Here is a 13,326-nt window from a genome sequence, read left to right on the forward strand (position 1 = left end):
TCTGCCTGCCAGGCAAATCGGAGGTGGAAGAGTGGTCAGACATGTACACTGTGACTAGTCAGCTGATGCTGAAGGTGCACAAGGAAGACGATGGGGTCCCCGTGATCTGCCAGGTGGAGCACCCTGCAGTCACCGGAAACTTGCAGACCCAGCGGTACCTAGAAGTACAATGTGAGTATCCAAGTGTCTTCTTCTGAGGGCATAGAGTATTCTGGAAGCCATTTATTGGATACATAAGTTTTATATAGTATAGATGGAATTTATATCTTGTAGAAAAATAACAAAAGAACTGGAATTAAACAAGGATATTTTCCTGAAGTAGTGCCACATTACAGAGTGCCAATGAGGATTTTGAAAATATTACAAATGTAAAATTTTAAAATGATGCCAATCTGTTCTAGCAAATGATTTAATTAATTTTTATGCATATAGGCTGTCATCATTTCTATGCCAACGTCAAAATCTAGGGTATGTCCTTCCACTCCTTTTTAACCCCATCATAAATACTGAATTTCCTTGTCAAAATGATTTTATTCCCATTCTACATCTTTTAAATTGCATGTTTTCTTCAATTTTAACTTAAATTCTAGCAATGAATTTAAAGTTGAAATCTTTGGGATCAGTGCCACAACCTTGATGGCTTCATCAATAAAAGCTAGATTGTGGTGAATGAGGTTGTCTCCCTACTGTGTCCTATGAACTAAAGATAATACTCCTCATCTTCTCCTCCTGGATTCTTGCTGCCTAGGTAACAAAAATCTGTTTTCTGCACAAACCATCCTTAGGCCAGGCCAGAGTTGCTGCTGAGTAGCCAGTTTCTCACTTCTTATTGAAAGCCTTCTGTAACTTGGCCTCTGAAAAAGTCCCAGGTGATTATTTGATGGTACATAGTTAAGCGTTTGCTTGGGACAGTGATGACTGGGTACCTGATAAAAGGAAAAGCATTTCCTTCTGTGAATCTATATGTTTGTTTCTGAGGGCTGTCATAACAATTACCATAGTCTTGGCGGCTCACAACAACAGAAGTACATTCACTCACAATTCCAGAGGCCTAAAGTCTAAAATCAAGGTGCCAGCAGGGCTGTGCTCCCTCCAGAGGACTAGGGAACATTCCATTCCTTGACTCTTCTAGCTTCTGATGGCTCCAGGCATTCCTTGGCTTGTGCTACACAACTCCAATCTCAGCCTCCATCTTCAACTGGTCTCCTCCTCCTCCTCCCAGTATTTCTATTTTCTCTGTATCTAAAGACACTTGACATTGGATTTAGGGTAATCCTGGCTGATCTCATTTCAAGATCCTTGATTACATCTGCAAAGACCCTTTTTCTAAATAAGGTCACATTCACAGGTATTTTGGGGCCTACCAATCAACCCACAGCTCTTTATCATGTGTTCAAATTGCCTGAGCAAAGCAGGAGACAGGGAAAGTTATAAAAAGTTGCTTGTAAGAGACCATCCCATCCCCACCTTTTCTTTCTGTGTGAGCTTGGCTCAATTTAACATTACATAATGCAGGTTTTTCTTGTTAATTCATTTCATCTACTTCATTATGTAACTTCATTATGGGCATCATGCTTATAATTTTCATATTACTAAAACTATTGTGGTGTAATGTCCCTATAATGGGAAAACAGAAATGCTCAGATATTATCTAAATTGGCAGATAGTAGATTTCTTGTGACTTTGTTAATATGTAATTCATTTAAGCAAACTTAATATCCATTAACTTTCCTTGTAGGGGCCCATTAGCTTTAATAATGCATTAGCTCCTTTGTGAGACCCGAGTAGATATCCACCCAGTTCCCACCCCTAAATTCTTTTTAGTAGTTTCCTAGAGTATCCTCTAAATGAAATATAATCCCACCCACCTACAAAATTATACTCACTCCCAAATGCAAAATATTTCAAGTGCTATACCTCCTACCCCTTGAAATACTCGATGATGATCTTCATAAGCCTTGTCTTCCATATTCTGTAATTCAAGAGAGATTAGTCCTTCCAAGAAAAGAAATAAAATTCCATATCTGACTCTAAGCTTACAAAGCCCTGCTAGCACTTCACTGCAGGAAGGTGACTTTTAACACCTTCCAAAAATGAAGGTTCATCTATTAGTCATTGTAAACTCCAGTATGCCACCATTTTATGGGAGTTTCTCTGTTCTGTTATTCAACTTAAGCTACAAAAATATTTTATCCTTGATTTTCTGTTCTTTGGAACATATTCAAGGGGAAAAAAAATTTATTAAAGATTAAGAATTATGAAGTGTTATATTCTGAAGGAATCCCTCAGTGGTGCAAACATTTAACACACTCAGCTGCTAACCAAAAGTTTAGAGGTTTGAGTCCACCCAGAAACACCTTAGAGAAAAGGCCTGGTGATCTACTTCCGAAAAATCAGCCATTGAAAACCCTATGGAGCACAGTTCTACTGTGACACTCATGGGGTCAGAAATGACTGGACAGCTGCTGGTTTCAACTGGCATGTTAGTCTGAATAGGAATTTAGGGTCTGGTTTGAAATTGCAGTTTCTCAAGAAAGTTGCTAGATGGTTTACTTTCCTCCATTCTTGGAGCACTAGTCAAAGTTTTGCAGAGTCAGCCAGGAATTCCGTAAGTAGCTTCTTCTAACAGGAGCTCTGGTGGCATAGTGTCTAAGGCACTTGACTGCTAACCAGAAGGCTGGCGGTTCAAACCCACCAGCCACTCCTTGGAAGGAAGGTTGGGCAATATCCTTCCGTAGTGATACTGCCTTGGAAACCCAAGGAGGGGCCACTGTGAGTCGGATCTGACTCAACAGCAATGAGTTTTGAGTTCTTCTTCTAACACGATTGGAATTCTCTACATCATCCCCCACTGGTCTTACTCTCTTTGAATACCAGTACCTACACAAGGACCAGAAGCACTCATTCACCAGTGGCCATGGTGGTTCAACTCCATTCTGCCCAAGGAACAGACCAGCAGCACCACATCTGGAGGGCCATCAGAAGAGAATAGACATTCGAATATGTGAAGTTCTTAGAATAATTTGTTCAGTTGCTCATCTGCATGGATGTAAACTATTTTGGCTACCCTATGAGGAATAACATTAGATGCATATTTTTAAATTGGCCCAAACCATGGAAGTCAGGAGTTCTTAATATTTGGGGATCATTGACCCCTGTAAAAATCCTTTAATAGCTATAGACCTGGAAAATAAGAATAAGATCACATATTCACTGCCAGATTTTGCTTACAATAGAGTAGGACCTATGTAATAATACCTATAAGGTTGTGAGTTTTATGTTATATACATTATATCTAATATATATGTAAATAAATACAGAACTGTGGGGGTTTTTTTTGTTTGTTTTTGTTTTTTGTTAGTATACTTCCTTTTGGCACCTAAAAAGATCTCTTATACTATTAGTGATAAACATGAGTTTATTATTAGGACTGAGCTCATCATCATAATAATTATATATATATATATATAATAATTTATTATTATATTGAGCTCATCATGGCACTCAGAGTAAGAATTGCTAGGCTCTGGATGAATATTACCACTTTGGGGAATTGGTATTAATTATGGTTAGTTGGTTTAACCCTGGCCCGATTTGCTAAATGGAGTTCTATGGAAACTTCCCTTTAACCCATTTAAGACAGATGGATGTTAACCAGGCTTTGAGCAGGGTTAAATAGAAGATAATGGATTTGAATTCTATATAAATTATATCCTCTTAAAAAATACTCTTAAAAAGAAAATGAAATAATGAAAACTTGCATCTTGTGCCATTAAATATCTTACTTTAAATATGACTAGGAAAAAAGGAAGAGAAAATTAAGAGAAGGATTATGCTTTTCTCTTTGAAATGGAGTGCTGCTGTATGGCTTAGAAGACAAAGCTTGAGCTATAACTTGGAATTGCTTTTGTCTTGTGGGTTTAAGTCCTAATTAATTGAACACGGGAATCTGCAGTGTTTGTTTGTTAGGACCTTTATTTGTGGTACCAGGAGAAATTCTTGTGGCCAATTATGTGAAAAATCAACCAGATGTGTATGCTGTCATACTTTGAATAATCCTTAAGTTTTTGGCGAGTACAGATATTAATTGTGTAATACCCATTGAAGTGATTAACTTCAATGTAATTTATCATCTGGAGATTTCTGAACATAAATAAATGAGTTGTTTTGTTCAGCAAGGTGTTGACCCTTCAGAATCAGTGAATTAAATCCCCCCCCCCTTTTTTTTATTATAAATATGAAAGCCATCACAATCAGCCAAGTGTTCAGTTATTTGATTTTCTGGGGCATTAGCCACTCTTGTTTGTGACATTTCCCTGTTGGGTGCTCGTTTGCAAGCTCATTAATAAGGTTTTCTCATAGGAACGTTGCTGGGAAAGAAGAACATACAGTAGGACTCTTAGTTTCCTAGCTTTTATTCTGAGACTCAGCAAGGGTACTGCAGCAGCACGCAGTTAAATGTTTAAAACAAAAAATAATTATGTTTGCAAGCTGGAATTCAAAGCACTCTTTCCTTAGATGTTAGGCTGAGCACAGTTTTGCTTTTTCATGTTCTGAGTTATGTGACCCTAAAATCTTCCTGTGCATTTTTTTTCTTTTGAATGTCTGTTTATGTTGTGTTGCCCATATTTACACCATATTGATTATAGCAGAGTGTGATACAATTGTAGCACAATTCATAGAGCTGCAGATCTGAGGAAATGTACTCTGTCAAATGAAAGCCTGGTTAAATGAGAACCATTCACTGTCTGAGTGCTTAAAGAAAACTGTCCAAGTAGCATCAAGGTGGCAACATATAGCGAAATAAGCTGGGAATTCAAAGGAAAGCTTGACCCTCGGTATAGAATTCAGATCTCTGTGCAAAAGGGGAAAAGCTCTACTCTGGATTGAACCAGATACAAAGTTCTTGAATTACTGCTGCTTTTCTTCTACTTGGGAGCTCTGGTGTCATAGTGCCTAAGGCATTTGACTGCTAACCAGAAGGCTGGTGGTTCAAATCCACTAGCCACTCCTTGGAAGGAAGATGGGGCAATCTACTTCTGTAGCGTTACTGCCTCGGAAACCCAAAGAGGGATCACTGAGTCAGATCCAACCCAATGGCAATGAGTTTGGTTTTTTTGTTGTTGTTGTTTCTTCTGCTTATACCCATCACAGCTCTACTCTTTAAAATGTCTTTGCCAAAATCCTCATTTGGGGTGTGTGTGTGTGTGTGTGTATGTTTAAAAAAACAAATTAAGGGATGAGTTTTGAAAAGGAGAATGAAAACAAAGACTAGAAATGTATGTCTGAATTTCTTCCCTGCTCTGATTATCATCTGACAGTTAATCGTGTACATGGACATCATTTTCAAAATGAGTTTTATTGACTCAGTGTAGCCAGGTATTTTAGAAATCCATATTCCTGTTCATCCAAGGCCCAGAGAAAGCTAGCTTTTTTTCTTTCATTCCCTCAATTGGGGGAAAATTGGGCACTGAGGAGATGATCAAAACCTGTTCTTTATCTGTGCCAAAATAAATGTTTCTCTGGTATCGATAGTGCCCTGCAGTGAAGGAGGTTTTTCCTGGAAATTGGAAAATCTCCCCTGTTTGGAGTGTAGGATAAGACTTAGTTTCCAAGAGCAGCTGCTGTAACACATCCTCTCCCCCATCAATTCTGCTCCTGGGTTGTACTGTATTCTTCAAAGCCTAATAGCTGGCGTTTTCAGATTTGGCCTGTTTCTCTCTGATCTCCAGTCTCCTTTTTTTTTTTTTACAGAATATGCTCTTCCTCCCACTCTACTTTCTTTTGTTTATTTTTTTAAGCAATGAATCGAATTTCAAGGAAGTTATTTCAGTATGCATTACCCCTTGTGAGACGTTAATTAAGGCTTGGAGACCCCCAAATTCATACTAGTATTTTAATCTATTATCATTTTTTTTTTTTTTTTTTTTGTCTTAACACAAAGTAGTGGCAGTTCCAGGTTCCTGATATTATTAACTCTATAGATAGTTAGTGTTGCATTCTGCAGTGCCAAAGGGGGCAGGCAGCTAAAGAACCAATATACAGAATACAAAGAGTGAATGTTGGGTCCAAATACATTGTGAGCTAGACTTGAGCAACCCCTAGGGTGAAAAGCTTTCACCTTCATATATGTCTTTTGCAGGCACACCCAGCAGAAAGAGACCTTTTTTACTAATGATAGTCTCCCCACATTGCACTATCTGACCTGATACATTTGCAAAAGATGTGTCTATGTGGCAGTTGCACTGTATACTTACAGAGTGAAACTAGTCTTCTGATGTGTACTCTTCACAGTTTGTAACTCAGGGTCAAATTTGGATTCTGTGGAAGGTTACATGGTTGTGAAGCTAGCATCTGAAAAGAACCGTCAAGCAACATCCCTGGTGATTTCTCTTAAGATACCACCTTGAGATATCCCAGAAATGCTAAATAAATGTAGTGAAATGGAAGTAGATACAGTAGAACACCCAGGCTGAACCTTAAATTTGAGGAGCTGGATTGACCATGCAAAAGAAAAACACAGCTCTATTTTGTGATAATTAAAATGCATTCATGGTCTGATTTTTCATCAGTAACAGAACTAGGAGTACAAGTCCATCCATTTTCTCATTTATTCAGTCAGCAAATAGGTATTGAATGCCTACTATGTGCCTGGAACTGAAAAAAATTAAAAAAAAAAAAACCTTGTTTCTTACAGAGCTAACATTCTTGTGCATAAAATCATTGCCAGAGACTTTTATCTAGCATTTGTTTTCAATTTTGAAGATTTCTCAAAGAGACAGAAGAGTGCTCTGTGAGTGAGTGTATACCCCATTTAGAAAGCCTTGGGAACATAACTTTATGCAACAGCATTGCAGAAAAAATTTTTATTCTGTCTGGTAAACAGTAATTTTAATATCCACAAAGCAACAAGAGGAAATTGCATTCTACTGTGGTAAGTGGCACATGCTCTTTGGTACCACATCAGTCCCACCAGATTTGACTCATCCCACTCATAATAGCTCAGCCTTCCTCAAGAAGTGTAGTTTAAGTGCTACAATTCATACTACAGAAGTAACAGCAGGAGGTCCTTCACCTTGCAAACAAACAAAATAAATGGCAGTGAAAATTATTCATGAATGTATTATGAAATAGAAAGCAAATCCTTGGAAGATGTTCTCTTTAAGTCCTCTGAGAACCCTGTGTGACTCTGTTCTCTAACCGCTCCCAGTCACCTCATGCTACTAAACATTGCTCTCCTTCACTGACAAAGCTGTCCTCTCCCAAGTTTAGACAGCCATATTGTAGGGGTTGAATCCTGCTTTGAGCTCAAGCAGCCCCCACTACTCACCAAATGCCAGGTTAATCTTTGCATTGTCATTCCACTCCGTGATTGACAAAGATTCTTTGGTCAATACTTCCTCAGCCCTTAGACCTGGGTGCAAGTTAGCACATCAGGGAGCTTTGCTGCCACATTCCTCGATTTAGAAACTCTCAAGAAGAAAGGGAAGGTGGCTGGAGCCCCCAGGGCAATAGATTACTGGCCAGAATGTGGAGGGGCTCCTGTCTCAGCTCTCACCTCTTATCTGTGGTACATGCAAAGGGTGGTATCCCAGTTGAAAGGAAACTGCAGCATGCAAAATACTTTTTTCTATCCCCCCTTAAATAAAAAAAATTTAAAGACCTGATACTGTAGTGTTGTGATCTAGAAAGAAGGAGACTATGACTTTTCATTTACATAGGAAATTGAAGTACAGTTTACAGAGTCTTGAGTTTCATCTTCTGAAAAGATCATAGAATATGGTGCAAGGTCAGATTGGCATGAAATCAATTGTAATCTGCCAGCAAGGCATTCTAACCTCTTTAAGAGTTTCCTTTTATATATTTTTTGCTCTTTATAGAGAGAGTAAGTACATTTAAACAAAGTCTCATCAAATCAGAATGTCTTTCTATTATATTTTTTTAATTGGTTGCTACTGTAGTGTGACCTAAAATCTCCTAGTATTTAACCCTCTGTGCAACTTTGATGAATGAATGAATTTTGTCTGCTATACCAGTCTTGCTAAATGTCTTTTATGGGTTTTTTTTTTTTTTTTAAAAAGAGTACAACATTTTATGAAAACCTCAGATTCCTCAGCCTAATTGACTGGCTGTTGGTGATGCCATCTTTGTAACTGTAATGTTCCATAAGTGCACAGACCTAACTATTTTTCTTATTTTTATATAGCAGTTCCATTTTATACTGACATTAAGCCATTCTGAGCAGTACATTTCTGGACAGTTAATGCGCTTGAGGAGAAAGTGTCATCTGGCTTTTAGCCTCGTGCCTTACAACACCAACCGAGGCGTAAAATGATCACCCAGAAAATGTATTAGGCCTTACCTCATTACTTAAAAATAAATCTTGGAGTCTGGTTCTGTTTCAGAAGAGATTTGGTGGGTTATAACATTTGATTTATGAATATAATTAAAATATAAATGGTGAGCTCTGGGCTATTCAGTCAGCCATCTGGATTGTTCAGTATTTTGACATAGTCATGTTGTAGTCAGGATCTTCCTGAGAAAATTTCAGATCCATCCATTCTCGAGGTACCAGTGGAATCATAGGGTTTCTATTCCACCTGTTGAGAATGGGAAAGTTCCCTCACCCAGGGATGCCTCTTGGCACATAGATAGACCTGCTATTTGCTTCCTTGGTTGGCCATGAAGATAGCTCAGCTGCCCATGGTCAGATAATATGCCTATAAATACTGCAAGTGTCAACAGAGAGAGACTTTTTTCTGTATAATACAAGCAAGATTAATGTTTACTTTTTCAGCCAGCTATTAAGGTAACTGTGGCAGCTGTACCCATAAGTAGATGGTAGTTGTTTTGCCAGAAACCTCAGGAGTAAATTGGGAAAATCTGTTATCAAAATTGAAGGTGTATTTTCTGTGGTTTAATATGTGATTTTTCTATAAATTCCAGGTATAGCAAGTCCTTAGCTTGTTCTTCCTAAATTATGTGAATAATTAACAACTGGTAAACAGCTCACTAGGAGCACTAAAAAACTTTTACAAAGCATTTAACTAAAACAAACTCAGTGATACTCAGTGGATTATGTTTTCAGCACTCTATTATTAATGGAAGTTGAACATGTAAAGCCTTTAGTGCCCTGTGCTGAAAAATATACCCTCTCTGTTTGCTTATAAATTATGCGAAGGAAAAAAATAAATAAATAAAAACTTTCCACGTTGGCCAGCAAGCATTCAACTTCTCCTTAATTATTAGGCCGAAGTCAGTAGTGCATGGAAAATGTAACCCTTCTGTGAGTCAGAGATTAACCTATAAGCAAATGTTCCTTTTCAGCCCAAATTTGGGGCCTTAAATTTAGCCTCAGCCAAAAGGGCTCATGGGTAAGAATGACAGAGGTCCCTTAACTAACAACTTCAGAAGTGCCACTCTATCTGAGCATGAACTATTAGGTGGAAATCTTTTGTTGTTTGTGCATTTGGTGTCATAACCTTCTCCCATTAATTTTTTAGTATCATGTTGGGTTGTTTTTAACAAAATTTATCAACTAACTCTATGTATATGCATGTGTGTGTGCATGTGTTAAACCCTGAAATTAATAGACTCACATACGTTTCCAAATGGTTAGCCTACATGTAATCTCTAGCCCTATGAGGAGGGGTAGGGGCCCAAGAGCTCTTGCTTCAGTCCAGCAGCCACACCAGTTCAAGGTCATCATACTTATCCTTTATGAATATTTCCACACTTCTTTAATGACTTCCCTCCCAACCCAGTTATCCATATATGGAAATCTCTGTGTCATTTCACTCTTGCACATTTTCTTTGCCAACAAGTCCAAGGATAGAACCATGTTACTTGGAAGGATCAGCTGGAGCTTTCAGCTTGTAACTTTATGTTCTCTGGCAATGACTTAGCTTCTCAGAAAGCATTACCAATTCACGGTGTGCAATGCACACTGGTATACAAGGAGGCGCTCTTAAAAGGTTTTGAATGTCACGTGGTTTTCAGAGTTGTAAGCTAGAGCTCTGTGATAGGAACATACTATCAAAATGCATCTGCAAAACAGTCATCCCTAGAGATAGCTTTCTTGTGCAGCTTATTTAGCTGTGTGTAGACTGAGCCCTCCATATTTCTATCCTCTGCTTTATTCCATAGGATGAATGTTAATGAACTAGACGTTGCATGTAAAAGGCCAAGGCGCCATTGTTTAGGTGATGTGATTATCTAAGAAAGTTAAAACTATGGAAATCGTTTTGACCTTTCAGCCAGCTGATATCTTGCCCTCTCACATTTATTACTCTTTGGTACATTTCCAAAAATATACATTTACAGAGCCACAGAATTAAATGAGAAAACTGATTTAGGGATTATTAACTTATTAGTTCAGCCTTTTTAAAAAAAAAAAAATCTAATTCAAGGTTTATTTGTCATTGTATTAGTATGTGTATCTTCCAATTCTTCAACTTCCCCTCTCCCAGCTGCCCCCCACCTCCCATCATTCATCTCTTATAGCCCCACAAACTCACACCTATAGTTTTAAATTGCTAGTGGAAATAAGAATACCTACATCACTTACCTAAATTCTTCTTTTCATTAGGAAGCTATACTTGACTTTAATTCTGAAAGCCATAGTGAAATGGGGTTTTGAATCCAGAATCCCTCCCAACATACATCTCATGGAGCTGTCTCTCATTAGGTTAACTCTATCACCTTGAACACACAGCTTCGTTCTCTGGGTGCCAATGGTCTCATCTCTAAAACTCGGCTTATTTCACCACTAAAGATGGTTCCTGTAGTAGAAGATTCTCAGGAAGTGTCAAGTTTCTTCCCTTTCTATGTTTCTGCTGAGATGTCAAGCAGTTTTACTGGGGGCCACCGATACCTCCCATTTCTTTATTCTGAAAGCCATTGAGAATTCAGAAGTTTTGCTTTTCCCATTTGAAAACAAGAACACAGAAGAGGCAAACTTATTAATATGCAGTGTCACAACATATTGTCACATAGTAATATATGATATATGATAAAATGTATCAATTCTGAGCACCACAAATATCTGTGGCTTCACCTCAGCATGAAGGCAAATGAGTTTCCTTTAGCTTGAGTGGGTTTGGAGATAAACTTCAATGTAACAAAATGTATTTCACAGGAAATGTTTGATGTGGCGCAGTTGGCTTATGAATCTCTTATCTATTCTCGGTTCACTCCTTAGAGTTATTAGTCAATTTAATTTGAGCAAATGCCAGGATTACTAACTAATTAGAAGGACGTTACTGAAGGCATAAGGATGGGGAGAGAATAGGGGCTGGTTGTGTGGGCTTTGTGGCAGCATGCAAGTCTGATTTTGCCTGATGATATCATTTGCTAAACATTATTCTTTGTGTTGTTGTCACACAGATAAGCCTCAAGTGCATATTCAGATGACTTATCCTCTACAAGGCCTAACCCGGGAAGGGGACGCGCTTAAGTTAACATGTGAAGCCATCGGGAAGCCCCAGTAAGTTCTGAAGGCCAAGGTTGGCAGAGGGTCATGAGCAGTAAATGTCACAACACAGAGATGTGCATTCACAACTCATCGGCCTGTCACCTGTCTCCCACTGCAAAGGATGGTTGATTTTTCAGGAAATAAAGACTATTCAGGGAAAAGGGAAATAAATAACTGCGGTTCTTAATGGTCAGGGTTGGGAAAATTTTAAATGCCAGCTAGGATTGAAATCTCACCTAATTCTACTTTATTATCATCAGTATGATTGTCAGGACAGTTTTCCTCTCACACGCAAAATACAATCCTAGTACATTTTTGGTGTGCCCACACTATATTGATATATCTGCTGCCTTCTGTGTTAATGTCTAAGCTGTCTTAAATTGAGCTGCTATGTGTAGGACCATCTGTAGACTAATGAATTTGCCCTATTTTTAATGTTACATATCATCCCCTCAAAGAAAAGTGTTGTATGTCTAGAATTACTTTAGTCAGTACAGCATGGTTCAAAGAAATTTTCTCAACAGATATATGCCACTGCATAAGAGAAAAGAAAAACCAACCAGCACTCTCATTTTATTGAAAAGAATAAAGAAGCTACTATACTTTACCCTCCTAAATGATCTGCAGTGAATTAGAGAAACTACATATGTCATCAAAGTCCCTGGGTGTGCAAATGGTTGATGCACATGACTGTTAACTAAAAGGTTGGCAGTTCAGGTCCACCCAGTAGCCCCTCGGAAGAAAGCCCTAGCCATCTATTTCCAAAAATTCAGCCACTGAAAACACTATGGAGCATGATTGTGCTCTGACACACATAGGGTCACCATGAATCAGAATCTGCTCTATGGCAACTTCTTGTTTTTGTCCCACGTAACACTAGTACAAGGAGCTCTGGTAGCACAGTGCCTAAGGCACTTGACTGCTACCCAGAAAGCTGGCAGTTCAAACCCACAAGCCACTCCTCGGAAGGAAGGTTGGGCAATCTACTTCCGTAGTGACACTTGCCTCGGAAACTCAAGGAGGGGTTGCTGAGTCAGGGCTGACTCGACGGCACATAACAACAACAACAACACCACTAGTACAACAGCAAAAAAGCCATGTGATGATACCATCTAAATATTATTCAGTTGGGAGGGATCTTTCTTTCATCTTTTTAGTAGAGTGAAGATTGTTTCTAACTGCTTCTTAGGGAAAAAACAGTACATGGAATCATGAAATGGAAGAACAGGTCAATGTTGGGATTGAGAGCACTCAAATTTTTAGTGGTACCCGACAAAAAAACAGCATTGAGCTCCCTCTGCTGTCCCTGTGATATGATTTTCCCCCTCTTTCTCAGAGTCTTCCTAACAACATCTTAATCACAGTTATCACATAAGGCACGAAGAGCCTCTTAACAAAGCTCCCCCAAAACCTTTGGCAAGAATCATCCCCATTACAACCTGTGACAGAAGCCAGTGAGCCAAAGGGGAGCCTGGCTGTTGTCACCTTCTTCTTCCAACCTTCCCTGTTTTTCTGCTTCCTGCTCCATGATCTGAAATTTGCTTCTGTCTGTATTAACCACTGGGAGCTCTGGTAGCATAGTGCCTAAGGCACGTGACTGCTAACCAGAAGGCTGGCGGTTCAAACCCACCAGCCACTTGTTGGAAGGAAGATGGGACAATCTCCTTCTGTAGTGATACTGCCTCGGACCACTAGGATTCTCACAGATGACCTTTTGGAGGTAGGCGATGGTCTCAGTTCAGTTCTGTTTCGGTTTTCCGAGATTATTTGGTTTGTAAAGCATCATGCCTCAGCAGAGCAGTCTTCTCCTCTTTGCAACACTGCAGAAGATGCAGCTCTTTTTTTTTTTTTTT

The 13,326-nt window shown here is 38.8% G+C and overlaps 1 protein-coding gene across 1 annotated transcript in view; it reads left to right on the plus strand.

Annotated features, from left to right (window-relative positions):
* Positions 1-13,326, plus strand: part of CADM1 (cell adhesion molecule 1) — a 403,293-nt gene that overhangs the window by 348,272 nt on the left and 41,695 nt on the right. The window contains exons 5-6 of the mRNA XM_007936507.2: positions 13-171; positions 11,386-11,485. Of these exons, the coding sequence (XP_007934698.1) occupies positions 13-171; positions 11,386-11,485 (259 nt within the window). The remainder of the gene's footprint in view (positions 1-12; positions 172-11,385; positions 11,486-13,326) is intronic.

Source organism: Orycteropus afer, unplaced genomic scaffold (assembly GCF_000298275.1).
Source record: "Orycteropus afer afer isolate SDZICR_OR568_19922 unplaced genomic scaffold, OryAfe1.0 scaffold00036, whole genome shotgun sequence".
Lineage (NCBI taxonomy): Eukaryota > Metazoa > Chordata > Mammalia > Tubulidentata > Orycteropodidae > Orycteropus > Orycteropus afer.